The sequence below is a fragment of the Bombus vosnesenskii genome, unplaced genomic scaffold, assembly GCF_011952255.1.
Source record: "Bombus vosnesenskii isolate JDL3184/JDL3185 unplaced genomic scaffold, Bvos_JDL3184-5_v1.1 scf7180000013297, whole genome shotgun sequence".
Classification (NCBI taxonomy): Eukaryota; Metazoa; Arthropoda; class Insecta; order Hymenoptera; family Apidae; genus Bombus; species Bombus vosnesenskii.
In genome coordinates, this window is record NW_022882947.1 from 1798112 (window position 1) to 1824087 (window position 25976).

Below are 25976 nucleotides of genomic sequence, written 5' to 3' on the forward strand. Positions count from 1 at the left end.
TTGATGTTTTGATGTGGCTATTTTGGAGAATTGGTTTTATTTTTGAGGTTGATGGTTGCGGTTGAAAAGAGATATTTTTTCCTTGCTCGAAGTTGCTTAAGTATACCGTCCCTTGATGTCGTTTGATAGCGATGAAGCTGAGTTCGGCTGGTCGCCACTGTTCACTCTCGATTTTTCACGCTATGCTTAAAACGCGAGTAACGAAAGTGAAGGTAGCGTGAACTCCAGCGTGACGAATCCGGGTCAAGCTCAAAATCTGGCTCTGTGGACCACAGCCATTCATGTCTGTGGAGGAACGTTCGTCTCCCTCTGGTTCCTTCTCTCTTTCTCCACTAATCAATAACAGCCGACCCCGCAACAAGTAGGCATCCCGGCTGAAAGATGGGGAAAAAGGACAAATACCGACACCTGCTAACGTATTAAAGTTTTCCTTTTTTGAAAGCTACTATAACATTCTTTCCAACGTCTCCAATAATTCGATTATTTCACTTATTCGATTAAATGCCCTTAAAAAAATTATCTAAATCCATTCTCGTAATATAACAAATACTTCGAAGTGTATAAAATTTATTTGTCGTGAATTTTACGATATTAGAATCGTATAATCTTGACATTCTTCGTTTTCAGAATATTTTTCGGGTATCTGATTTTTCTATGTGGCTCAAAATTCGTTGATGTTAAAGGGGGATGCAAGTGACCTTCATGGAAGGCGAATATCATTATATTTTAGGTATCAATGAATATACTAAATATAAATAATTTATTAGTGTGTTTGGCAGGTGGAAATGGTAAGAAAATTGCTCAACAAATGGAAGAGCTTTCGACGGTCACATTCTCCTGGCGAGAGACGTCGCAACGCGGACGACGCCTGCGCGAAAATAACGAACGATTTCGTTTTGGTTTCCGTGGCAGCCCTCGATAATTGGTGAATGGCTCGATAGATACACGCAATCCTTGGTAATCGTGAAATTGCATGCAGGAAGATTTTTAAATATTCAAATCTACTCGGCCATTAATCAATGTCAACCCTTATTATTCGATTCTATCAGTTGTAGACAATAAATTTTATACTGGGATAATAAATTTGACCGGGCCAACAGATTAATCGTGATTAATCGAGTATTGACTCGAAATGTTTAGCGATTTGTTAATAATTAATAACCAGCACGTAGGGTTGATCAAGTGGAAATGGAAATTTATGGTCGGACCAGAATAGTTCAAGGTTGATCAGAAACTATGTCACGACCGAGTTTCATGGTGAACTCTCGATTCAATATCACGAGCAATTACGCGGCTCGTCAAAGGAATTCATAGCGTCATAACAATGAATCGAACTAAGCACAAAGGAAAACAAAGACTTTAAACTTTAAAGACATCGAGTTTCAGAAATGAAAAGAGTATCGTTCGGTATTGGAAACTATCGAGTACAATAGCTAGCAATATATAGTTATCCCATGTGTGAAACAATATGATTATAGAAATTGTTTTGAATAATAAAAGTGTCATCAATGTTACATTCAAGCTATATTGCTGTTTCTATGATCGTCTTTCTCTTTCTTTTCACAAATTTTCTTGCTTACTCCGTTAATGGCTGACGTTCCATCTGTGTTTTTTTTTTAAGTTAAGAAAACGATGACAATTTTATTAAACAATAAATTTCCAACTTCTAACGCGCCGCAATAGTAACATCTACGTAACTTTAAAATGTTTCAATATGCTTGGTCGAGTCTTTCTTCGTTTCAGTGGCAAATACTTCCTCCTAAGGATGCTAAGAATAGACAATACACATTCATCATGTCTCTTCGTCCACGTTAATTTTATTTTCAAACATCCTTCCAATAAATCAAAATATTCTCGTGTCTCACCACTTTTCTATCAGCCTAACGGGAAAAACGGATGACCGAGTGAACAGACAAGAATAATGATCGATCCTCACGGTGTTAACGTAAAACAACATCGATTTATTCAACACAAATACTTGCACGTTACGATAGAGGTTCGGTAATAATGATAATAATAATAATAATGATAATAATATTCATATATGTATATATACAGGAAATAAGGCACGTTCGATATTACATTAATTAACGTGCGACCATACGTCGCTCGGCTATCCAATAATACATCTCTTATCGTTTTATCATCATCGTGTCTTCGTCTCGTTCGTTCGATATGCAACATCCTTACCAAATATAGAAAATGTCATATATATATATATATATATATATATATATATATATATATATATATATATATATATATATATATATATCTGTATAAATGTTCTCGTTGAATTTTCATTCATTCGTTCATCGGCATTGTCAAAGATAAACTTTTACATCGTCTTAAATCTATATTTATAATCATATTTGTATATATATATATATATACGTATTTCCCTTTTGCTTAATTATCCATGAAGAAATCACGACCATATCGGTCGATTTTCCCTTTCTCTTCTCATATATTCATTCTCTGGGAACATTTCTACGGTGTCGTTCTATAGCCGATATTTCAAGCCGCAAATAGGCGCGAAATTTAAAACGTTCGGAACGAAAATCGCTATCGTCGATCGTGTTCGATTGAACGCTTATTGCAATATTTTTCTGATTGATTATTCGCGATTTATAACATTCGCTTAATAGATTATTAAATGCACTCACACTCTGGTTTCAATTTCGATGAATGCTTATTATTGGTAAATCAATGACCCATTATGAGGATTAGACTGAGCTAACGGTTATTCTATATTGTCTCGATGAATTTCTCAGGAAACATGGCTCATTCTTTCAACGATAAATCTTCTAATGATGCTGGCTGTGATTGATGAGGAAATCGATGACGATCGAGATATCGTGATATCGTACAATGTTCCTCGCGGTATTTACGATTTCGTTGGCACGCGCAGACACCTGCAGATTGCGCTCTTCACTGTAATCTTGATTATTAACCCTTTATTGTCTTTTGTTACAGGAGAACTGTTCGTTAATCTTAATCGTTTAGGCTGATATCGAATTCATAATGATATGTGCTGTACGTATAATACACTTTCTACATATCTAAAAAACAATTTTTATCATAAAAAATGTGACATCTTTGTCACATTTCCAAATTTTATCTTGCAAATAAATTGAAGTTTCATTATATTTTATTTATTCCCAAATAAAACAACGAATTGATTATGCAATTTCGTAATTGCCTAGTTTTCAGATTACCACCAAGTTCTCCTTCCGAAATTTCCATCAGCGAATCGTCAGACAACGAAGGGTTACACGAATTCTGTTAGAGAATTCGTGATTCTAAAGAACTTACACTCTGAAACTGATACTTACTCTCACACATACACTCGGAAAACTTATTTTAGGCGGTATCTAAACTGGCATCAAGATACTTTACACGAATGTACAAAAGTCTCCCTACACCGTAATCGGAATGTATGAACCATTAATCGTTCGTTCTTTTTTTTTTTGTTGCCTGTCCCTATACGCTACCTACGTGCTAAATTAATTAGAAAAAGAAGGTTTGTCTAGAATTTGGAATCGTTGGTTTCTTGCGTCGAAACTGGAATGTAAGATGCTACTGTAAGCGGTGTAATACGACAGAGAAACGAAGGGCGATCGGCGAATCGTTGATGGATGAATTTAAACATTTCATAAATGGCAAAAATGACAGAAGATTAGGTAATTTTTGCTACGAGAATTTCCTGGAAATATGACGAGTTAAGTCTTTCGTTTCACTTCGTTGAAAACGTGTTTCTTTGAGATCAAAGAAATTTCTTATATCGAGAACAAAATAGGTCTTCAAGTCTAACGTATTCAAGTGAAGTAATTACTAAATTGATATGTTTAACAAATCTAACGATAAACTCAATGTATCTCAAGTACGATAGACGTACGTTCTCGTTAACATTATCTAAAAATTGTAGTATTATTAACCGCAATCGTAATACAAGAATTACTTTTAATTTATCCTTGTAAAGGAAGAACTACAGATTTTGGATACATTTTCAAATAATCTATATACTTGCTTCGTTTCTTCTACTTTTTCTGATTTTAAACTATCTAAAGTCTCCACTTCCATACGTACTTTATCGTATTATCCTCTTTTTCATTTTCAAGATACAAAAATAGAAAGCTAGAACGTTCTACTCTAAAAGCATCGAAGTGTAATCTTGAACATCTTTGGAATGAAAATAATACAAGAAAAGACATGTATTTTACACGCAATAAATTGTTTGATACGTATATAATCTGTTTTCTCTCTTGATATCGTCATATGTATCTTTGAAAGAAAGATTTATGTTTTGCTTCAGATGAATAATCCTGTTTGTTTCTACCATCCACGAAGAAGGGTTTCGTACGAGTGGTAAGCCGTAGCCGTTATTCACAATCAACGATCCGCCGTTTTTCAATGAAACTGAAACGCCACGTCGTCTCTGAGATGGCACTCGCCGTAAGCAGCTTACACAAATCGCTCCATCCTCCTTAAAACAACGGAGCTACGGATGAAAGCGACGATCGAGGCTTTCGTAGAGATCGATACGGCCGCGTTCGTCCATTTAACTCCGAATAAAATTCAACAACCTATCCCCTTTTGACACGCTTTTCGCTGTCATTGATGCATTGACGCGTATTCGCCGCCACTTAAACGTTAGGCTTAAATTATACAGTGTTTATCGAACAATAGATCGTGTCGATTCGTAAGTACTTGCGCAATGATATACGTAATCATTATATCTAATTAATCGAATCTTTAACACAACGATTCTACAAACTAGCTTTACTATCAAGGAACGGAGTATCGCTTGTAATTATTCCAAAGATTGAGACTTCTATGTTTTGGAATGTTCACGAGTCTCTCTCTCTCTCTCTCTTTTGGCGCATTTTTATTGTGAAAATATAAAATGTGTGGGGAGAAAAATATGTATCGGGAAGTTATTCTTAGTTCCTAGTTCCAAGCATAAAACTTTGAACTATATTTTAATTGAGAATATGTACTGTACTTTATTACTGAGTATATTAAGATGTTTTAGGAATAATAATAACTCTTTCGAGCTTCTAAATTCAATTTTATTATTTTCAATTGCTCCTTATTTTTATTTCATTGTCTCTAAAAATTCTGTCGTTTCTCATTTAACGTAGAAATTGTCTAGGTCCTAGAATCAAAATACAATCAGTCAGCAACCATCCAGATAATTACAAGCGACGCCACGAGTATCCAATCTCTCAAGAAACGACAACCACATAAACGCGTGAGTCCATCAACGAAAGTAAAAAGAGAAGAGAACAACTATCCATTTAAACACTGCCCAGTAGCAGAGGAGGAAGATTAAAAAGTCGTAGGTTCCTTCGTGTACTTTTCGTCCATCGGTAAGCTTTCAATTCTTCAATGCCAGCGAAAACGAGCCTCGAGCGTGTGTATCGACACTCGATCACTCTTCGAGTGTCCCAACTCTCTCATTGTACACCAGGTTACAGCTTATCCATGAGACTATATCCCTCTTCGATCACTCCTTAAAACGACGTTTCTATTGCACTTCGTCCGTCTTACAGTTAAAGGTTAGAGCCGAAGATCGGCCATTTGGAACGTGTCTCTTCTTCAACTCGGACTTCTCAATGGTTCTTCGTTCGAATAGCTCCCTCAAATAAATTCCCCGTGGTTCCTTTTCTTCGTCTAGCGTTCGATCTTGAGCATCTGGCGGTGTTTCGAGGCATTCGTTGCCTCGATACCACGGCGTCTATCTACCGAAACGTGTCTTAGCGACGGAATAACGTTGAACAGGCACCCAAGAACCGGCACGATCGAACCTTCGGCCGAGACTTTTCGACTGATGACGCGATAAAGCGCGATATCACAGCTTTGATGGATCGTAGTTCTCGAACGACCACCTCTGCCTGGCTGCTGCTGCCGAACATTCCTCCATGATCAGCCGCTGCTTGCTCTCCGTTATTGCCAGACACTTGTCGCTGCTGCCGTGTCTGATTTGCTTCGTCTGAAAATAAAAAACTAATGGTCAGTATTTGTGCTGACGATAAAGAAGAAATAACGAGAATCGAAGCTTTCTTCAATATGTGTAGTCAATACGATGGAATTTTTCGAAGGGTCAACTATTATCCCAGCTACAACGGGAAATGATGAATCACAGTGTTTCATTTTTGAATAAAATTATCTCGCGTAACAATGAAGAGTAGGCAAACGAGAATGAGTTCTACAAAATCCTTAGAAATGAATAATTTAATAAATAATTCAACAAATAACTGATAACCTAATCGATAAAAAATCTAATAAATAACTAAGAATATGTTAAAATAATTAAATAAAAACGTCTGTATTTTGAACAGACGATCCGCGTTCGACACGAATAAATTTCAAACTTAACGCAACAAGTACGAAAATAATCCGCAGGAAAATCAGAACAGGATTTGATATTAATTACTTAAGCGTACACTCAATACTTGCCACGAACGCAAGGATTACGTACCTGATGATTATAAATCCATTGTTGATTCCCCTTGCTACCATGACAAGGATAGAGGATGACATCGGTGCCGCTGTAATCCAGGCACGACTCGTCTCGACGGATCTCGCCAGTCTTGCTCAACATCCAGTACTGTGACAAACGATCAAGATTAATGTTCGTGGATTTTGACCTCCATCGTTTGCCTATGACCGATGGTTCTGACAGCTACTGCACATACATATGGATGCATTTGTCCACCGACAGACTGCCGAAATCATAAACATTCAGGAGACGAATGGAATAGGTAAATTTCTTTGCAACTTGTTGAAAAAACGTCATGAAAGTAGGTGAACATTTTTGATCAAAGTATATGTTTACTGCAGGTCAAGTTAGTATAAAAAATCTAAGAGCGTTTAATATTGTATTCTAGAATTTTATGTAATTTGTCTGACATATCGTCGACCACGATCACTTGGCTGTATTTTCATATTACTCGACTAAAGTTCTATCTCCTTTAAGATGAGAATTTGAATTATTTGAAAATTATCATCGTCAAGAACATTTTACTAGATTTTGTTAAACATTCTAGTATCTCGTAATTTATCAAATTTTAGATTTTTTATGGCCACAGGTAATTTCAAAATTTTTTGATTAATAGAGATTCTAAAATTTGTGAGCCATACGTAATAGCGTAGAAACTGTAAAGTTATGTGATAGATTTACTATTTTCACAAATGAATACATGAAGGATTAGGTATCAAAAAAATATATTTGAAGAAAATGGAGTAATAAGGTAATCGTAATAAGATTCAAATTTCTGCTTACACGGGAGACCATATAATATGCGGAGCCACTGAAAACTTTTAATTAACACGATGAAATGGTCAATTTTCTTAATTGAAAAGAAGCTTCTTTGTTGAAGGGATCAAAATTTTCTTTTGTAGCTTTGAAGTTTTTAAGCGCGCCCGGGAAATTTAAGTTTTTAATACGTATGAAGAGGAGTATTTCATCTCCGTAATTACTCTAACAATATAGTGGGTTCAAATTTGCACATGTAATGGCTACTTAATGCTTTGAAGCCTTATGAGCCTTCGAATATCCCATGGTAGTTGAAACTTTTTAAATTCGATAAATGTTCATCGATAAAATAATTAAAATAGAAGTGATAAAAACTTCAAGAAAAAATGTTTTGTTTACCAACGATAGAAATATTCTATTAGACTGTAAATAAATTTTTCCCATAACAAATAAACTATAAAATATATAGAAACCCTGATGACAGAATTCTATTTTGTTAAAAATAAAAATATGTTAGTGAAATCTTTTTCTACGTGAACATTTTCACCACTTTTCAAACGCAATTTCATCGGAATAATTATTAATTAAATATGTGCGTACGTGGTTACATTTGACACACTTGAGGCGAAATTAAATCCGAGTGGGAAATTATATGAGAAGGGAATTCCGTGATAATGAATGTCGATCGTTGATAATCGAGTTCAGTGGTCCCAGATATTGCGTCGATCTGCTCCTATGTGATTGAATCATACTGGTCAATTGAATTTGACATCGTTCCATCAAGTTGTAGCTGCTAGTAGCGAAAACGAGAACTAGAACGTATCTTGTTGAGTGCCTAAGTGCGTGTACGTTCGCGCTTTTGAAAGCATAACAAACCATCCCTGCTGTAAAAAGAATTATTTCAACTGAACTACTTATAAAAGATTTAGTGATCTTTTTCTGCAATTAAATGATAACGAATACAGCGTAATATTATTAAATTGCTGACAATCGATTTTAAATTGGACAAATTTTGTTATCTCAAATTTAATTTATTACATTTCGTTATCGTATTAATTCGACACAATAATTATATTCCTCGAGAATCGAATAATTACTAATATTCCTTTCCAATATCTACCTGATACTATTTTATTTCGCGTCTAATTGATATCTAAAATTAGCGTAATTAGCTGAAGCGTACGTACAAAATTTCAATTGGTACAGGCCGAGGAAGCATATGTAGCGAAGAGTTCATTAAGTGTCACGAGTGGTCAGGGACGAACAGTGGCTTCTACTTATTCAAATCGTTACACGGTTGTAACCGCGCTGTCAGAACCATCTGTGTTGAAAATTCAAAGGTTTTCAGCCTCTGTCGTGCAACGATAGACTCAAAAGCTGCGGGATTCGGGATAACGAAAAGCGAGGATTAATGCCATGCACCAGTTACCGCATGTTAACAACCAAGAATTACTATCTATCAGCTCCAACAGTACGTAAAATAGATCAGACAACCATAAACCAGGATCGAGGTGGAAATGATGTTAATCTCTCCCTAAACGACACCTGTTCCAAAAAAAAAAGAATCACTGTAATCGAATTTGCAAATTCTCTGCGAGAAATCTTCCCTTTATCGCCCTTTTTATTTCCATGGAATTTTATATCGAATATTAAAAGTAACCACGAGTATTTTAATGATAATCGACGATGAAATACGATTTAACGATAACATTCAGCGATCGTGTATCCACGATCACAATCTAATCTTGAATATAGCTTTATCTAAACACGTGGCTATCAAGCGACTGTCGTGCTATCTGTTACCTAATTATCAATGATTACTTGCTGTTAGTGTCACCTAATCACAATACAATCGGCCTATCTGATTTCGATCTCTTCATCAGCTGCCAACTGCGTATTATCGAGACGTCTGTTAACTGCGCGATCATCGCTGACTATCTTTTATTGGATTGTCATCTACAACCGACTGTGTACTAGTTGATACACGAGATGCGTATGTAACACTGGGTGTAACTACTGTCGACGCTTGTCTGACGGTTGATGTTGCGAATAGCTACATTGTTATACATTGTTATAGGATTCTGTGTTTCATTGTTCAGGATTTTGTGTTATTACATATTGAAACGTATAGTGAGGCAATCATGAATGGAAGGATGGATTTATTTTACTTTTTCTAGGAGTAAATACGTTTGAGTTATCATCAGCAAGATTATTATAGGATGGAAATGACTCTTTAACAAATTAATGAAGATTATTCTTGTCGCTAATGATTTTCACATTATAGATAATTACGGCTGTATGGATTTTGATTAATTTATACTGTAGAAATTTTAATTTTTATCTATTTTTACTTTGTAGCATTAACAAGATTAGACAAGAATTACGCGATAATTGCAAGAATTTGCCGTTCGTAAAGCGTATGTTCATTGAATTAACTAGAAATGCTTTTATTCTTCATTATCGCGTATTTGTTAATTAAAACGAGAATTCCTTTATCTCGTACCATCAGCCATTTAATTCAATCGTGCATTATTGTGCGATTTCGAACATTCTCTGCTCCACGCCTGTCTGCAATTCACTACTGTTATTTAGAGAATTCTCTAATTTGCTGGTTTCATGTGTCAGTTTAATTAATTAGGATTCCCTCAATTCGGCTATCGTTCTTTGTCCATCAATCAAAAGCAATCTCGTACTTAGTAATTTCGAAAGTTCGCGCGTTGTTATCCGATAGCCAATTTGATTAAACACATTACAGTTGATTGACGCGTTACAACTGAAGTTATTTTTCCAAAAAATGTGTAAAAAGAGTCTCTTTCTAAATTCGCACAATAAACACAGTCTAGTTATAGACAATCTCGATGTTTCTCAGCGACGTTACTATAATGAACAGATCCAGCGAAAAAGTTTCGAAATACGCCACGAAATATCCATCAGTCGGTGCATGGTGTGATTCGTGTGCCGTCATTCGGACGCGTCGAAATCATCAATGGACGCCACACGGTGGAAATGCAGACTGGCCGCGACTGCATCAGAGAGTCGGTCGGAGTTCAGGGGTAGCGGCGTAATTACCGTGAAACCGCGGCTTAATTGCTACTGCAAATAGCTAAATTAAAGCGACGCTTTACGAGGCCAAGCGAGCGGCGACTGATTGTGTTTTTGGTTGTAACCGGTTGTCACGGTTGTTAAACCGCGCCGGAACTCCGGGGAACGATTCAGCTTTTGTATCAAACGTACACCCGGGACTCGCGCCGGCCAGCCTTGTCCTTCTCTTCCTGCTCGACGTCATCGTCTTCGTCGTTGTCAGCATCGTTTGCGTGATTTTAACGACGAGACGAATGCCCGGTTACGAGGCTACCTTTTCATGGTTTCGACGTGACAGCACTCGTTTTATCTGGTAACGAGCTTCGCCGACCCCCTTTTTCTTCCTCTCACGCTCCCTTGTTTCTTCTAACCAGGTGAATTTTTAGTCGCCATTCGGTTTAGTTAGTATTTTTCTTGTTTTAGGTACGCAAGAGAAGCTTAGAAGAATTTAAAGCCGCATGAAATTCACTAGGGGAAGCTGGGCAGAGTTTCGTGTTTTGGTAAATCAAAATGTGTGAAATTGAACGTACATTGAACTGCTTTCATAGGAAAATGGATTTCGGATCGTGTTATAGGATGTTTAATTGATGAATGTTTCTTGGAATATTGGTATTTAATTGATGAATGTTTGTGTTCGTGTATTATCGATGAATATTGTAGTACACCCAGTTTAACTGTTTAATCTGACACCGTTGTTGAATATTCTATGGAAATATAGAACTTTCTTCTATATAGAAATACTCGAAAGTAAATGGACCAATTTGAAATCCTTTCAAATTTTTCGCACGTTAAATTATTGAGCTATTATATCCATACTTTCAAAGTTCCGACGATGTACGTAGTTGAGAGGAATCACAAGCAGCAGACAAGATACTGAAATAAAAATTTCAAATTTCTCTCACGACGAGTACCCTGTAGCTAGGTAGTAAAGAACATAATTTCCACGACTTCCATACACGACTTCATTATGTCGCAACAAGCTGCAACATTACGAGTGATTCTTTCCCCGTGACAAATGATACCGAAACAACAGATCGATTCATCAAGAGCTTAGCGCCCTTATCAATGGGTGCTGAAAGACACGTCATAGCCAGACGAGCGGACATTACTGTAGCCTCGACATAGCACGGTTACACCCACGATGGGTAATTTCCAGCACGCGTGCTGGTTCCCACGGGTCAGAAGATTAATTCGACACGCTGGCACGTGAAGCTAAAAATGACGACAAGCAGCAGATAGCCGGGCCAAGAGAAAGCTATGTAGCTTGGCCCAACGTGCCACTCGTGCACGTGTGTGAAACAGAGACAGGAATAGAGCTAGACAGACAGAGAAAGAAGGTCGACGATTGATGAGCACCTGCACCAGATTAGCCACGTTACTAATTGCAGCGAAATGGGTCGAGCTTAGCACCGAGTTAGCGTGCAAGTTAAATGGTAAACGTGTCGTGTCGGTTAATGGTCCCTTTTTCTTCCTTCGTCGGCGATACTCGTTCCTGGCAGAACGATTATCGTGAACAATTGTTCGCCCGGGCGACACCACCAAGAAATTCGTAAATAGTTGTGGCGATTCTAACGAGACTGCTTTGTAATTTACGCGAACACAATGTGGAATACATTAGAAAGTTCGAAATCGTCTTAGAAAATTCTCGTGTTGGTGATGCGAACTAATTCAGTAACGTTTTAAAGAGATTTCGATTGGAAAATTCTGATTTTTCCCAAATTGTCACCAAACCCGATTGTTATTACGAGTCCCAAAGTTATTACTTTGGAAAGAAATACTTATAATGGCGCTATATATACGATCTACTATAAATTAGAAATGTTTTTCTATAATATTCGATGATTACGCGCTGCTACTTGAGAACTGAAGAGGATCTGGACGAGTCAGAGATTCGTGAAACAAATGTGACAAACCGAGGGTTAAAAATGCCCAATGTTTAGCGAATCGTACGCTTCACTGGATTGTAAACAGATTTGTAAAAATTAAAAAATAAAAACAGTTTCCATTGTTTCTTTAAATATGAAATTGCGAGCCTGTTTTAAGAACAAAAGAGATCGTTGTCAATTACATACCAAGCTGTTGTACCATTTTTCGAATCTATTTATATATTTTCAGAAAAGGCATTCGATGGCTTCCCGTTATCGTCAAATCAACAAAACACAACAACATTATAAATATATTATCATTGATTACCTGTACGTACACACAACTATAATCTTGTATCATTATAGTATATGACAGATAATCTCTGTAATATCACTTGTCTCCAGGTCACGAAACGCTATTACCTGTAATATGACTGTAGTGTGTAATTTCATACTGTATTCGTAGATATATGCCTGGAAAATGTATTATATTCCATCCTGCTCTGTAAGTAATAATAATCTGGCCTGTGTTTTATTAAATAAACCGCGTGTGTTATTAAAACACGTTATACAGGACTCGGACAAGTTCTATTTTTTGCAAAAACATTGTTGTATTAAATGAAATTTTGCCTGTACATAATTAACAAATACATAGACCGCGTTTCTCTGGGAAATTGCGCATTATAATTTCACGTTAACCCAAATTGACATGTATTACATTTTAGAAAATATTGTCGAACATAACACCAGAGTTATATTCAATGAATTATGGTATTTTTTACCCACAAACAATTAATTTACTATATAATATTATATCAGTGTAAATATTATGAAGTTTTGTTTCATTTTTCAGAAAGGCAATTTCCGAGATTTCACTTCCAACGTACTCCACAAACATGCTACGAGCAAGTAGATTTACAAATATCCCATCACCATCAAGGATCGAAAAAAACAAAAAAAAAAAAAAAAAAAAAGAAAAAAGAAAAGAACGCCTTGCAGATTCGAAATGACACTCGAACTATTATTAGAATGAAATGAAACAAGCAATTACAGCACCGCGTGCCCCGATGATTATTCCAAACGCGTTCATTCCCTCGAATTCTGAATTCGTGTACCTGATTGCCGCCCTGGCGGTGACAGGGATATAAACCAACTGGCTGGTGCAGGTCTTCAGGTTTTCCTGCCGAGTCTATACACATGCTGCTAACCAGGTGTCTGATCTGCAGCGAATTAACAGATTTGCAAACTGTTACTGCTGAACTTTCGCCGCGAAAAAGATTCAAAGAAACTTAGCTTCTTTTATCATTCGATTTCAACAGTCAGACTGATCTCGCGCAAAGATTTACCACAATACCTTCCTATTTCTTATCTCACAACCCTGAAGAAATGGGAAACACGAAGCCACACAGATAGTACACATAAGCCTGAAATACGTACAACTAATCATGCAGGTGTGAACGGGTGTTAAGAGGCTTTAGGTTAGAGAAACGAAAAATCGACTTTCGACGAGTATTTCGTCGCAGAAATATGAAGTAAAGGTTGTTCTTAATTAGATTTCAAGATTATTTGCATCTTAATTCAGAGAAGTGTGTTTCAAGTTCATTGCTAGACTGCAAACATTCGAAAAAGTCGAATTTTCGTTTCAAGCGTGAATCTGCGACACGAAGAGAAACGAGATAGATAACGAAACAAACGGCTGAAAACGGAACTCGTCATATGTTTGATCGAGGTTTGGATTCATCGTCCGTGCGTCTATTTGTACCTGATTTCCACCTTGTCGATGGCATGGATAGAGTCCAGCCGGTTTGTGCAAGTCTGCCTTGCGTGCCGGCGAATCCAGACAGGTGTTACCTCCTTCTCCAAGATTACGAACCTGTTCATTAGTTAGTACAATCATTTCACGGATTAGTATCACTAGAAGCGGCAGGTTAGTTCGTACATTCTTTCGCGTAACGCGACGAACACCCGAGAAAAAGAAATAATTTTGTCGTCTTGATTATCATATCAAGGAATTAAAACTAAAACAAGGTATTTGAAGCAGGTGAAACTTGAAAATCAAGTTAAGTTTCACGATTTCAATATTTATACGCTTTAGTATTTAAAAAGTAGCGTAATTAATTTGAAAATTCTACGTTCAAAAAAAAAAAAAAAAAAAAATTGCCAATTATTCCTTGAATTCTCAATGACCGATTCTAATCGTCGACAACGCGTAAATGGTAAAAGATCTTCTTTGGAAAAGGAAACTATAGCGATATGCTATTGTCGGGAAAGTTGGAAAATTGAACCTCTTTAAAAAGAACGGATCTGACAATCGACGAATTCCTCTCGTTAGAGAGACAGCGAGGAGAATCAATCCTCGATATCTGCGCGCTATAGAAAACAATAGGAATTATATCCCGGGCGAAAAATATTTTTCGCGTTGCAGACGATTTCCTATCGAAAATATTTTTCTCCTGATGGACCGTGTTATTTTTCTCTCTGGTGTTCGCACGTCGCCACGGATATTTACAATCGCCAAGTATTTCGCAGTGCCACGTCTGGGAAAACGAAAAACGCATAAATCAATAGAGGGAAACGTAATAATTGAACGGCTGCGCTCGTACATAAAGCTTCGCGAAAGCTCTGGCAAAATTTCACCCTCGCGATACCATCGAGATGTAAAGACAAAAGTACACGAGTCATGTGTTATCGCGTAAGTGAATGCGATATGGAAATAGAGAAATAACGCTGCGCAAAGGGTCTTTCCATCCTTGTCTAACCAGGCACACACACTTACCTATCACACCGTTCGTTGATCGGTGTTACACTCACACATGAGCCGTTTAATGCAAAAATAACGTCAGTCAGTCTTTTGCCTGTCTGGCTTATAACCATATCTAGACATCGTAACGATCATTCTGTTTTGCGCAGAAGTACTGTAAGTATATCTTCGTTATCTATAGTTCCACGTTGAATAGCAGGATACGCGAAAATGTCAAACTCGAATTCTTACAAAATTTTTACTTTATCCTTCATTACCCGGAAGTTTGACTTACGTTAAACAACTCATATATACTGTGCATGTGCATATGCATTAAACGAGGGCACAAAGGATCTCTGTGCAGCGTACTCTCTATTCCTATATCGTTGTTTCTTTATATGCTGCTATCTTTACATCTCCATGCTCGATACGTGGTACCTGATCGTTCTTTTTTACGCCTCGCTGACATTTTATCGGCGTAGATTCCTGTTAAACGTTTCTTTCATTATGAATCGTGCGGTGGAATCTCGATTGTACAAGTTGGTTCTTTGTCGTTGAGTTTGCGGAATTTGTGCAAGTTGTTTTAGTTTTGCAAACTGTAACGCGAAGGTTTGGAAGACCGGTGTTTGTTAACACATCGAATGCCATACGTATTTTATATATTTTACCCTGAGAGATTGGACAGATTCAAATATATTGCATCACGAGATTTAATTTTTGTAAAATATTGTGTTGAGTTTACACGCTCTTTTTGGGGTGTTATCTAAGTCGTTCACACTGTTGAACATTTTTAGCATCTTTTAATCGTTCTATAAAATTTAGATAAGTGGATCACCGATAATAATCGTGATAGTCAATGTGCTAAAGTAGTTAATACTTGACTACACTGCTACTTGAAAGTCATAGTGATGTAATTAATTAGTTAAGTTAACACGACTATTTTAGCGTTTTCTAAAATTTTATCGTCGTTATATACAGGGTGTACGACCACGAACAGCCCAATTGATTTAGATATTTTAAGATTTTCATAGTTTCTCTACAGTATTGTCTCTACCAATCTTTCTTAAAATTTCCACAAATTTCCAGCAACTTCTTTCTTAAAACAACCCGTATTTCTCCTGATCAAACCGTTCAATCGAGATCACCGTCTGTGAAACGTATCGAGTATCAACGAACGATCGATTTTTCCTCGAGCTCGTGGTACACGGCCCGTAGAACAGTTGCACAGAACGCGAACAAAAAGATGAGGCCTGCAACAGAGCGATGCGGTTTTCCATTTTTCAGATAGACGGCGACAAATCGAAAATGAGCCGGAGCTACTGTGTTTTGTCTGCGAATATACACCGATCCTTGCACGTGCACTACGCGCATACACCTACGAAAAACACAGACGCACAGAAAAACACAGACGTACACGTGATCTTCGCGTATAGAAGACCACGTGTACTCGCGGGTGTATGCGTTTTCATGCAATAGAATGCATTCAGTCACGAAAGCCCGGTCAGCAAAGTCCTGATTTCGCTGCATGCAAGAATTCTGTGGTCGTTGCAGTTTCAACACGAGCATCTTCGTGTCTTTCATCCTCGTCGTTCGTAGTCGTCGACGTTGGCCGATCTAGCTGGAATAAAAACTACTGATTTATCGTCGACGTTTGGCCGACTTCGATGAAATTCCGGAAGTTGCAGGATTCCCATCTTCGTGCCGAGCTTTGTTAAAGACTCGGAGGCTCCTGTTCGACCAACTAATTTTTTCGAGAGGGTTCCTTTCGCTGATTTATAGAGTCTGATTTTTGGAAGTTATTCGCAGAGTCAATGGAATTCGATGGGAATTGAAAGAAATTGAGGTGATTGGAGGCTAAATAATTGGATAAATGATAGGAGGATTCTTTGAATAAAATTTAATCTTCTATAACGCCACGTCAATTGAATTTTTTCAAATTTACTTAGAAAATGTCGTTTCTTCTATCGTCAAGCTTGTCACTCGTTACCGTTACGCAAGAATACCTAGTGATATCAGTAATTTATAACTTGTAACTTGTAAAATTTTATCTATCGTCAATTTGATTGTTCCAGACGACTCTGCTAATCAAACGGAAACATTCCGACTAAAGCGAGTAAAATTGAAATAGTCGTTCGATAACCAAAAGTCTATGCAAACCAGTTCATAAAACATACGTTACGAAAAATTCACCCCTTTCCACGCGTCGTTTCATCGAGCAGCCAAATCCTTCTCCCTGAGCATTCATCAAAGGCACACGTTTTAACGAGCACAAATTTTTCACTCGTATCGGTCCACGTGGATCCGAAAATTATTTGCACGCGAGAGTCGCATTGGAACTATAAATCCACTCATCTCCTCGTTTCCCTGACCGCGAGTAGCCAACGTGATTTAACCAACCCTCCATAGAAACAAAGGAAAAAGAAAAACGAAACAAAAAATATGATGAGAGTAGAAAAAAAAAAATAAAAAAGGTTAGGATGTCGGATATCAGGAAGAAGAGAAGAGAAGAGGAAAGGCTGGCTAGACTGTAACAGCATAAGTTTCGTGACAGCCAGTGAAATTGTTATTTCGCATGCGGCACGGAACGCATTCCGAAGCGCAGAGCGCGTGAAATGTTTCTTCGCGAAAATGTCCGGCCATCCTTTACGCGTTTCCTCCTTTTTCCAACGCGCCTCTCTTTTTCCACTATTTGCCCGGCCGTAAGAGTTTCTGCAGGCGAACGGTGCCAGCGCCGGGAAAAAATATGGCAAAACGCATTCCATTCCGGTTCGAATGGGGGAACTGAGGGTAACGGCAGGGTACTAGCGAGGGTGGAAACCGGTTGATCGATACGATTTCTACGCCACAGTCTCGTGGCTAACGCTCGATTCTTTCCCGATTTCAACTCCGTCCGACTCGATAAAGCGGATCAAGCACCGAATTCTGTTTTGTTTAATTTCTACGTTTCGGTTTTCCACGCTGGAAAATTCATTTACGTGTCTGTTTATTAACGTTCCACCATTTTTGTTTTAAGAGAAATTCCAGTGTAACAGAACATTTTCGATAAATGATTAGTAGAATATTCAGAAATAAATTAGAATTTAATTCTAAACAGGAGAAGCGGAAGAAATTGTAATTTTTGGCAAACGTAAGACGATCGAAAATTCAGTTAAGAAATTCATTTGCATTCGATCTCGTTCAAAGAGAATTCAACGAAGGAAACGTTGTACCTTTGTCTTGTCGGCGTTTGTAAGGAGGTCTGTGTAAATTATGAAAAATTAAGCCATAGTTTTGTTACGTCATAATCGATCATAATTAGAAAACACTAGCGTTATAAGGTGGAAATAATGAAGTAATTGCAGATTTCTTACATCAATCATCTTGAACATTATTTGCTTCCGAAATAACAGGTTGCAGGTCTTCTAAGTAACAAACTCTAGTCGGAGAAGAAAGTAATTCTCTGTTCGATTGTTTCAATTAAAATTTTCGAATCATTTCTGTATATGTGGCTAAAATATTTATTCTAATTACGAGATTTGTCTTAAATATTCGTATAAATATAATATCGTACAAAAAATTTCATTGAATGTTAATGAAAATATAGATTCATTTACGAATCCTAAGATAGAGAACTCTGATACCAGAGAACGAGGCCAAGTCCTCGACTTGAGAAACTTTTCAACAGAGCAAGTCGAACTTCCGAGAAATCATTACCCAGAGCCGTTTCATTTTCCGCCTTCACTTTCAAAATGAGTTTTTAAGTTTTACGAAACCAGCCATGTAATTCAGTGGCTAACGCGGCCTGGCGCCAACTAAATATTTAAACGACACACCATGACCTAGAATTCATATTTCTAGGGAAAAGTAATTATCACGCATCATTCTAAATTCTATTTCAACAGACTCGTTTGTTGAAATGGTGAAAGAAACAAGCGTCAAGAGAAGAGGAAACGATTATTTTTTGGGCGAGGAAAAACTGCAAATGGAGAAAGCGACGAGTATTTCAGCATTTAATAACATTTCGAGATAAACAACCAGGTTGTGATTAAAAAAGTTAATTAAGACATAACTAATCTCATACATTTTTTACTATTTATTCTATATTTTCAGAAGTGGTAAACGCTGAAAGTTCACGATGTGACTGACAAGATTAATAAAAATATGTTTGTCCGTTTCTACTGGAAATCTTCACTTCCGAAGTTTTCTTCGAATTCGAGTGCGTTCAACAAAATTACGGTGTACCTGATATATCATCGACTGTGATCACTTTTTCCTTTCATAAGCTTCCTCTCGTCACTTTCCTTTTCCCACTTGATTCTGTCTCAGGATTTACATTCAATTATCCAACCGTACGAAAAATTTTCGGTCTTCCTTCACTTAATTCGGGATAAAATCGGCGAACTAAAGGAAAACAGAGTGACAAGGATAAGGGAAAGCATGAAATATCCACATTGCGTGACACTGCAATTTACATGAAAGTAGAAAGCCTTTAATCCAACGTTAGATGCCGTGACTTTGTCGTGAATCTACGAACGTACATGAGGAAAGGATCTAGGGTTTTCGAGAAAGGTCCACGAGATTACGAGGAACAAGGACTGACTTTTCTTCGATCGATATTTCTATACGATACCGTCTCGTGAAGATTATTCCGACGATTTAACATTAAAACGAACGCCAAGTCGAAAGTCGTTACAGGTGCTTGTAAGCTGGCATAATTATTGTGTTTAATAATCATCGTGGATCTGAAGCATTATTTTACCCGTCTGTTTTAGTCATTCGTTTCGTGAACGTAACACATAAAAATGGCGGCATTAATTAAACGTTAAAAGTGCTATAAACTGCTTCGAAAGAGAATCGGTGGGAATAAGAGAAAGAGAGAAAGGTGCAAAAGTGTGAAAAATATATTACTCACGCGATGCCTGCGTTTGAATCGGTTGAGATTAATCGTTCGATATGGGCAAGCTTTGAATATTTATGTAATAATATATGAAGGTCACGCGGCGGAAAAAAAGTTGGAAAGCTCGCGATATCAGTCCCAGATTTTTAAGAATTAGTTGAAGGGTAAAAAAAAAAAAAAAAAAAAAGAGAGAAATGGATGAAAAATATCGGAGGAAGTTCCTTAAGGATAATGATTGTTCTCTGTTCGAATTATATTTGATCCTTTAGTAAAATATTCACGCGGGTACAGAAAATCGTAGAATGTAATACTCGTACAATTAGATGAAACTGTTTGTTCAAACTTAATCAGAAAACGAGGAATATTAGGTTGAGTTTATTCGAATCGTCTGTATTCTTACTGGAGAGCAAACGTAGCCATTCTAATAAAAGGTTAAACAAGATGGATATTACCATTGTTACAAATGGATAGTCACATTGTAAGTAACTTTAAGTACTTTACCATGGTACATTCAAATACGAAGTGTGATGCGGGTCTCTCCGAAATTTATAGAGATTAGGTAAGTTGTAATCGTTATTAACTGAATTTCCTATGTTACATCTCTGTGTAAACTTTCTCCATTCACCGCCTCTTTCTCTTGATACTATAAAATATTGAAAAATGCAATCAAAGTAATATAAAATAAATTTATTTCAGAAACATTCACTGCTGTAATATTCGATTTAAATTCTCCGTGTTTGTCTTTTATACGAGGGAAATTTATATTAAACAGTACGAGTTACTTCGTTGATAATAATCAATAACCAAACACATGTATTTATGATAAACGAAAGGTTTGTCAGCCGAGAAATTACGGATCTCGCTGTAGTTTACAGACAACGTAAATTCATTAAAACAATGTCATCCATCACTTTCGTCATCCTATTCTTCCACCAAACAATATTGCGAGCTAAACAGGGAAAAACTCCAACAGAGAACGAAGAATTCGGAAGTGTACACGAGTATCGATGGTGGAAGTTGAACGTCCAGGCGTCAGAGACGGAAATCACGGAAATCACACGATGTGCACGATCCGTTTTGCTCGTCTCGCGATTGACAGTGCATTAATTTCGTTTCGATCCGGAGGAAGAAGGGGACGGGGTGGAATGGAAGGGTTGCAGCGATCAATCACGTCTCGATTTATTTCCGTCGTGTTGCGACGCCGTCTCCTGGCCCTCTGTTTCCCTGCATTCGTAATTGCGAAATGATTGTCGGGCTTGTCGCCGATAATCTCGTAGCCCGCTTCTCCTACGGGTCATTACGTCCTCTCGACTCTCGTGCACCACGTATTTGATCGATGCGACCCGCGCGTGTGTTCACCCTCTGTTATCAAACTGCGACTGGACCTGCCGTGTTTCTCTTCGATCTCGTGAAACTCGAAATTTCCTGGTTTACCACGTAACAACGCGTTGCATCGCTAATTTTAGAGTAGAATATACAGTATGTGCTGTTTAACTGGAAACGCTCGAGTATCTGGAAGAATACGAATGATAGGAGAAAATGTTGCGGATAAAAGTTGCACGGTATCGAGGGAGACATAGCGTGCTTTTATCTATATGACTGTGCGATTACCTCGAAACGTCACGTGAAAGTGTGACATTAAAATTTCTAGATGGATACCTGCGTTTTTTATTATCTACTCTTGTAACTGACGGTGCCAAAATCTTTTCACACTGGATACTCCTGTTTCTTTTTTTTTTTTTTTTTTTTGCACCATCCGTTATCGAATTTTAAAGTTTATATCTCGATAGCGGATAGTGGAAAAGACGCGAGATTGCGGTGCTTTGAAAATGACTGAATGTTAGCTACAAGAATACGTAATAAAAAATAGAAGTATTCATCTGAAGATTTTAATATTAAGATTAATTAATAAAAAAGTTTCCTCGTATCATTCGTACTTTTTGAAACGTTTCACCGTTTCCAGCTAAACAGGACATACTGCTGTACTGTGACTCACGAAAGTATCTCGACTCCTTTAAATGTTCTAGATAAAATGATCTATCACAGTAATATCTCTAAACTATGTTTCGTGGTCTACAAATATATCGTCAAATTATTAAATTCTGATGAAAAAAACCAAGACAGATCAGAATAATTGCCAATAAAAAAGGATGATACAGAATAAACAGCGAAATACCATATTCATAACCACGCCTAAGTCCTAAAGGAAAATATATGAACCTGACAGACGCAATTTCCATGACACCGTCTCTCGTTTAGCAATTTAATTCTTACATAAACAGAGGATCGGACACGACACAGAAGAGAAACATCCGCGAGTTATAAGCCATCAAAGGAAGACTTTAATTGCAAAATCGAAATGAAACAGCGAAGTAATGGGGAAGGCAGCGCCTCTTTCAACCAGTGTTGAAACGTCTTCGCCCGAAGCGACGTTCGATTCGCCTCTATTATCCGGCGCGACTACCGATTTCGTCGTGCTGTAAGCCAAGAATTCAACAAGCCGATCGAGACGAATCGATTTCCGATCGGATGTCGCACGAGCCTCCGGCCGCGATCCGATTGAGATTGCCTCGACCGCGGGCTGCATTGTTTCTCGATCGAACGCATTGTTTTCTATGTCGCAAGCTCGTCGACATCAATCATTGTCTTCGCCACCGACAATTGAACTTTGCCTATCTGTATAGATACAGGCCCTGCCAGCGTTTCGTCTGTCTCCTACCTCGTATAAAATACAGGATACGCGTTAATTCGTATATATCGCTGAGAAAAATATCGAGTGGATGTTTCTTCCACTCGTAGCGTTAACAACGTAGATTTCGAGTATCGTATATTGTTCGAATCGTGATGTACGTTCGAGTGGAAAGTTGGAAATTTTGTATTACAGTTTTTAAGAGTTCTTATTCCTACGTAGAATTTTTAAAAGAGCTATTTTACCATTTCTTTCGTTCCTGTTAGCTGCTCTCAAAACGCATTCAAACAAATTCACTGAAAACTTTGTTATACTCTCTTCTTTCATACGCTAATCTCAAGCAAGAGAGTTCAAAATCCTGGAAAACCAAGGATTTCGTAGACCCGAGAAAAACCACGGAAGAACAATCTCGCGGCACTCGACGCCTGCGCGAATCTCCGAGGGAGGATAGCAGCCACGCGTCTAGAAACCGTAACGCGACATTTCTGTGAAAAGAAAACGGGGGAAAAAAGAGGTAGGGAAGAAGATAAAAAGGAAGCCCTCTCTCGTCCATTTATCCCATTCGTAAAAATGGCCATTATTCGGCTAAAAGAACGGAACCTCCGAGTATTTGGCGCACCTTGGTGTATCAAAATGTCGGTTGGTAACGCCGTTAAAGAGAAACGAGTGGCTCCGTACGTTGATTCCGATCGTCGTTTACGTAGCTGCAAAAGAGAAGATACGAGGATTGCGGTGAAACACGGTAAATTCTTACCTCGCCGGAAGCTACCGCCTCGCCAGGTATGAACAGCTCCGGATAAACGTTGTCGAGGTACCACTTGAACGACTTGCAGCCGAGTTTCTTCCTCAAGGCCTTCCGTTCCGATACGTCTCCGTACTTGCCCTGCGAAAATTGCGAATCATAAGCCCGGAAATTTTGCCTGCTGCGATAGAAGGAAGGAAGGAAGAGAACAAGCTGGACTGCGTGTCGGAGGAAAGGGCCGTTTCCGGAAGGCAGGGATTTAAGGGATGTAAGAAAAGGGGATGAGAGTTATAAACGTAAAGAAGGAAAGGGAAGGGAAGCGAGACAAGCGAGGAGGAAATAAAGACCGGAGAGGAATACACGGAATCTTTTATGGACTCGAGTTTTAAAGCCCTCTAGAGCAGAATAATGGCAATACTTTGGTGGGGGACGATTCACGGCACTCGTGCAATGAGTATGCTTCTACTAGGCCGTGGATGGTCACTTTCGTTTAGTCGTCGGAGATTTTTTCCATCGCTGTTCTTTGTAATTAGGTTTTATCCATGGAATTTTGGAGATACAGAATATGGGTTCGATAATGGCTGACTTGTTCTACTTGGAAATTGGTATTGGATAGAAGAACGCTAGTAAAGGGACCCGATTAGCTGTTAAATTATTGTATCACTGTTTAATTGACGTGTAAATTGATACACGATGCGTAAAATTATCTCATTAGACATTCGTGAAACGTTTTCTGAAGATTCCGAAATAATTTCTGCTGAACATTGCCGAAACACCAAGCTAATATTTCAATCGGATACTTGCCGAAAGTATTATTTCCTTTTACTCTTATATCACACGCAAACTTCTATTTGCTATAAAGTGCCGCGAAAAAAAGTATATCTGCTATAGAAAATGGAAAATTCAAGCACGTATTGTGGCAAACCAGTGCTCCACTGATAAAACGTTTTCGATAGCTGTAAAACAATTTCCAGCGGTACTCGAGTGAACTGTTGAATCGCGTCCGGGACTATCCTTTGTCTGTAATAAAACAAAAGTTGCATCGCAGAACGCTAATCTGCTAAGGTTATCGTCGAACTTGGAAAGAAATACTGTTATTACCGATGTTAAGGGTCGGAATGAGGGGAATTAAAAGTGAGAATCAGTTCCTTGAAATTAGCCTCGTTTTGAAACCGTGAAAATTTAGTCTGTGATACTGTTTGATGCCTGATAGGGCTGAAGCGATAGTTGGACGGTTTGGTAATAAGAGGGAGAATTATTGTTGAAGATTAAAAGGTTTAGAGCTCGTTTAATAACGGCTAGATTATGAAAGATTAGAAGAATTTCGCTTGCAACTGTTCGGATCCTCTTCGGTGGATCGTTGCAATTGGATGGTTCGTGCAAATGAGAGGATTGTCGCTAAAGATTACAGGTCGACGTAATTTGTGAGATAATGGTATCATTTTGAACAAGAAGAGCGGGAAGTTTGGTTTCTTTTTATTCCAATTTTCTTGGAAAATATATTACTAAAAATTAGAATTTCGCAGAATTCGTGATCGTATTGTAAATTCTTTTTAAAGGAAGTTTCTACGGTTCTGATTCTATTAAAAGAAAAATTGAATTTTTATTAAAAATTTCTAAGTAACGGTTTCTTTGAATAAACTATGGCAGTAGCTTATTCCAAGCCTTGTTCTTAAAACATTCCATTCTAAAAATCTACGACTTAATAGGAGAAAATTCCCCATCAAAAGTCATCGTTTTACGAAGAATAAGATTTTTCTATAAACTTTCCATGAAACCATCACATCATGTTTCATTTAAACTGCCTACAAGACCATCGCTGCTTTTAAAAAACTATTATATTTGGCGTACGAATCTAAAAAGCGAAATTCAAAATTTAAAAGAATATACCGCAAGTTGTTTAATCAAAGTACTTGCAGTTGTCTTCTATAAATTTAAGCTGTCTATCAGGCAAACGATGAATTCCATCAGGAAAAAACGTCGTATCTTTAGATAAGATCCAATTAATGGGGCATTAAGAAAGGTGGTCGTTCTGTGAAATTGTTGCGCAGCAATACTAAGCTACATGCTGCTTCTACGGTCAAAGACATTATAATCAGTCTTATCTGGGACGTTTTTCAGCAGTCAGCTTATTTGCTACATATTACTCCTTTGGATTATTATCTGCTTGGATCGATTAAAAAAAAATATATCGATCTTTAACCCTTTATAATTTCCGAATTAAAATTTTCTTTCGATCGTGCCTCACAGTACTGCCTTATGAAGAGCTAAGAAACCAGAAGCTATGCCCGATCTGTTTGCTTCTTTCACACGCTCGTTTCCCATTATTATTTTAGTACGCCATACGACGTGCTCGAGACAGGGTAATCCGTCTGAAAGACGAAGCAGAATCGAGATCGGCGCGAGGGAAGTGGGAAAAGCGAGACTGGGTAGCAAGTGTTCACCTTGTCGTGACCTATCCTCTGGTAGTAGTACTTGGCATACTCGTCCAGCCACACTTCGCTCAGCCTTATGCTGTTCCTCTTGAGCACGTTCACGCCGCTGCGCCACTTGTACGGCGAACGTTTGCGGAAGATGTGGCCCACGTGCGAGCACGGCACGATTTCCAAGGTACCTGGAAACAACAATTGCCTTTCGAATTTCGTCCGCTCGTTCGTTCGTTGCAACCTATACCACGGAAACGGCTGATTGCGGGCGAAAAGAGGATGAGAAACAAGTTTAT

General features: G+C 37.9%; 1 protein-coding gene across 5 annotated transcripts in view; it reads right to left on the reverse strand.

The window, feature by feature from the left end:
• Positions 1–1797: 1797 nt before the first annotated feature.
• Positions 1798–25976, reverse strand: part of LOC117233584 (putative polypeptide N-acetylgalactosaminyltransferase 9) — a 293908-nt gene continuing 269729 nt past the window's right edge. For 4 of the 5 annotated variants that reach the window (XM_033494025.1, XM_033494024.1, XM_033494027.1 and 1 more), the window contains 5 exons: positions 25699–25868; positions 23267–23395; positions 13970–14080; positions 6485–6613; positions 1798–5995 (listed from right to left, as the gene is read on the reverse strand). In XM_033494025.1, the coding sequence (XP_033349916.1) occupies positions 5855–5995; positions 6485–6613; positions 13970–14080; positions 23267–23395; positions 25699–25868 (680 nt within the window). In that variant the 3' untranslated portion in view covers positions 1798–5854. Of the gene's footprint in view, positions 5996–6484; positions 6614–13322; positions 13428–13969; positions 14081–23266; positions 23396–25698; positions 25869–25976 lie in introns of all 5 variants that reach the window. The other variant, XM_033494028.1, reaches the window with a different exon arrangement.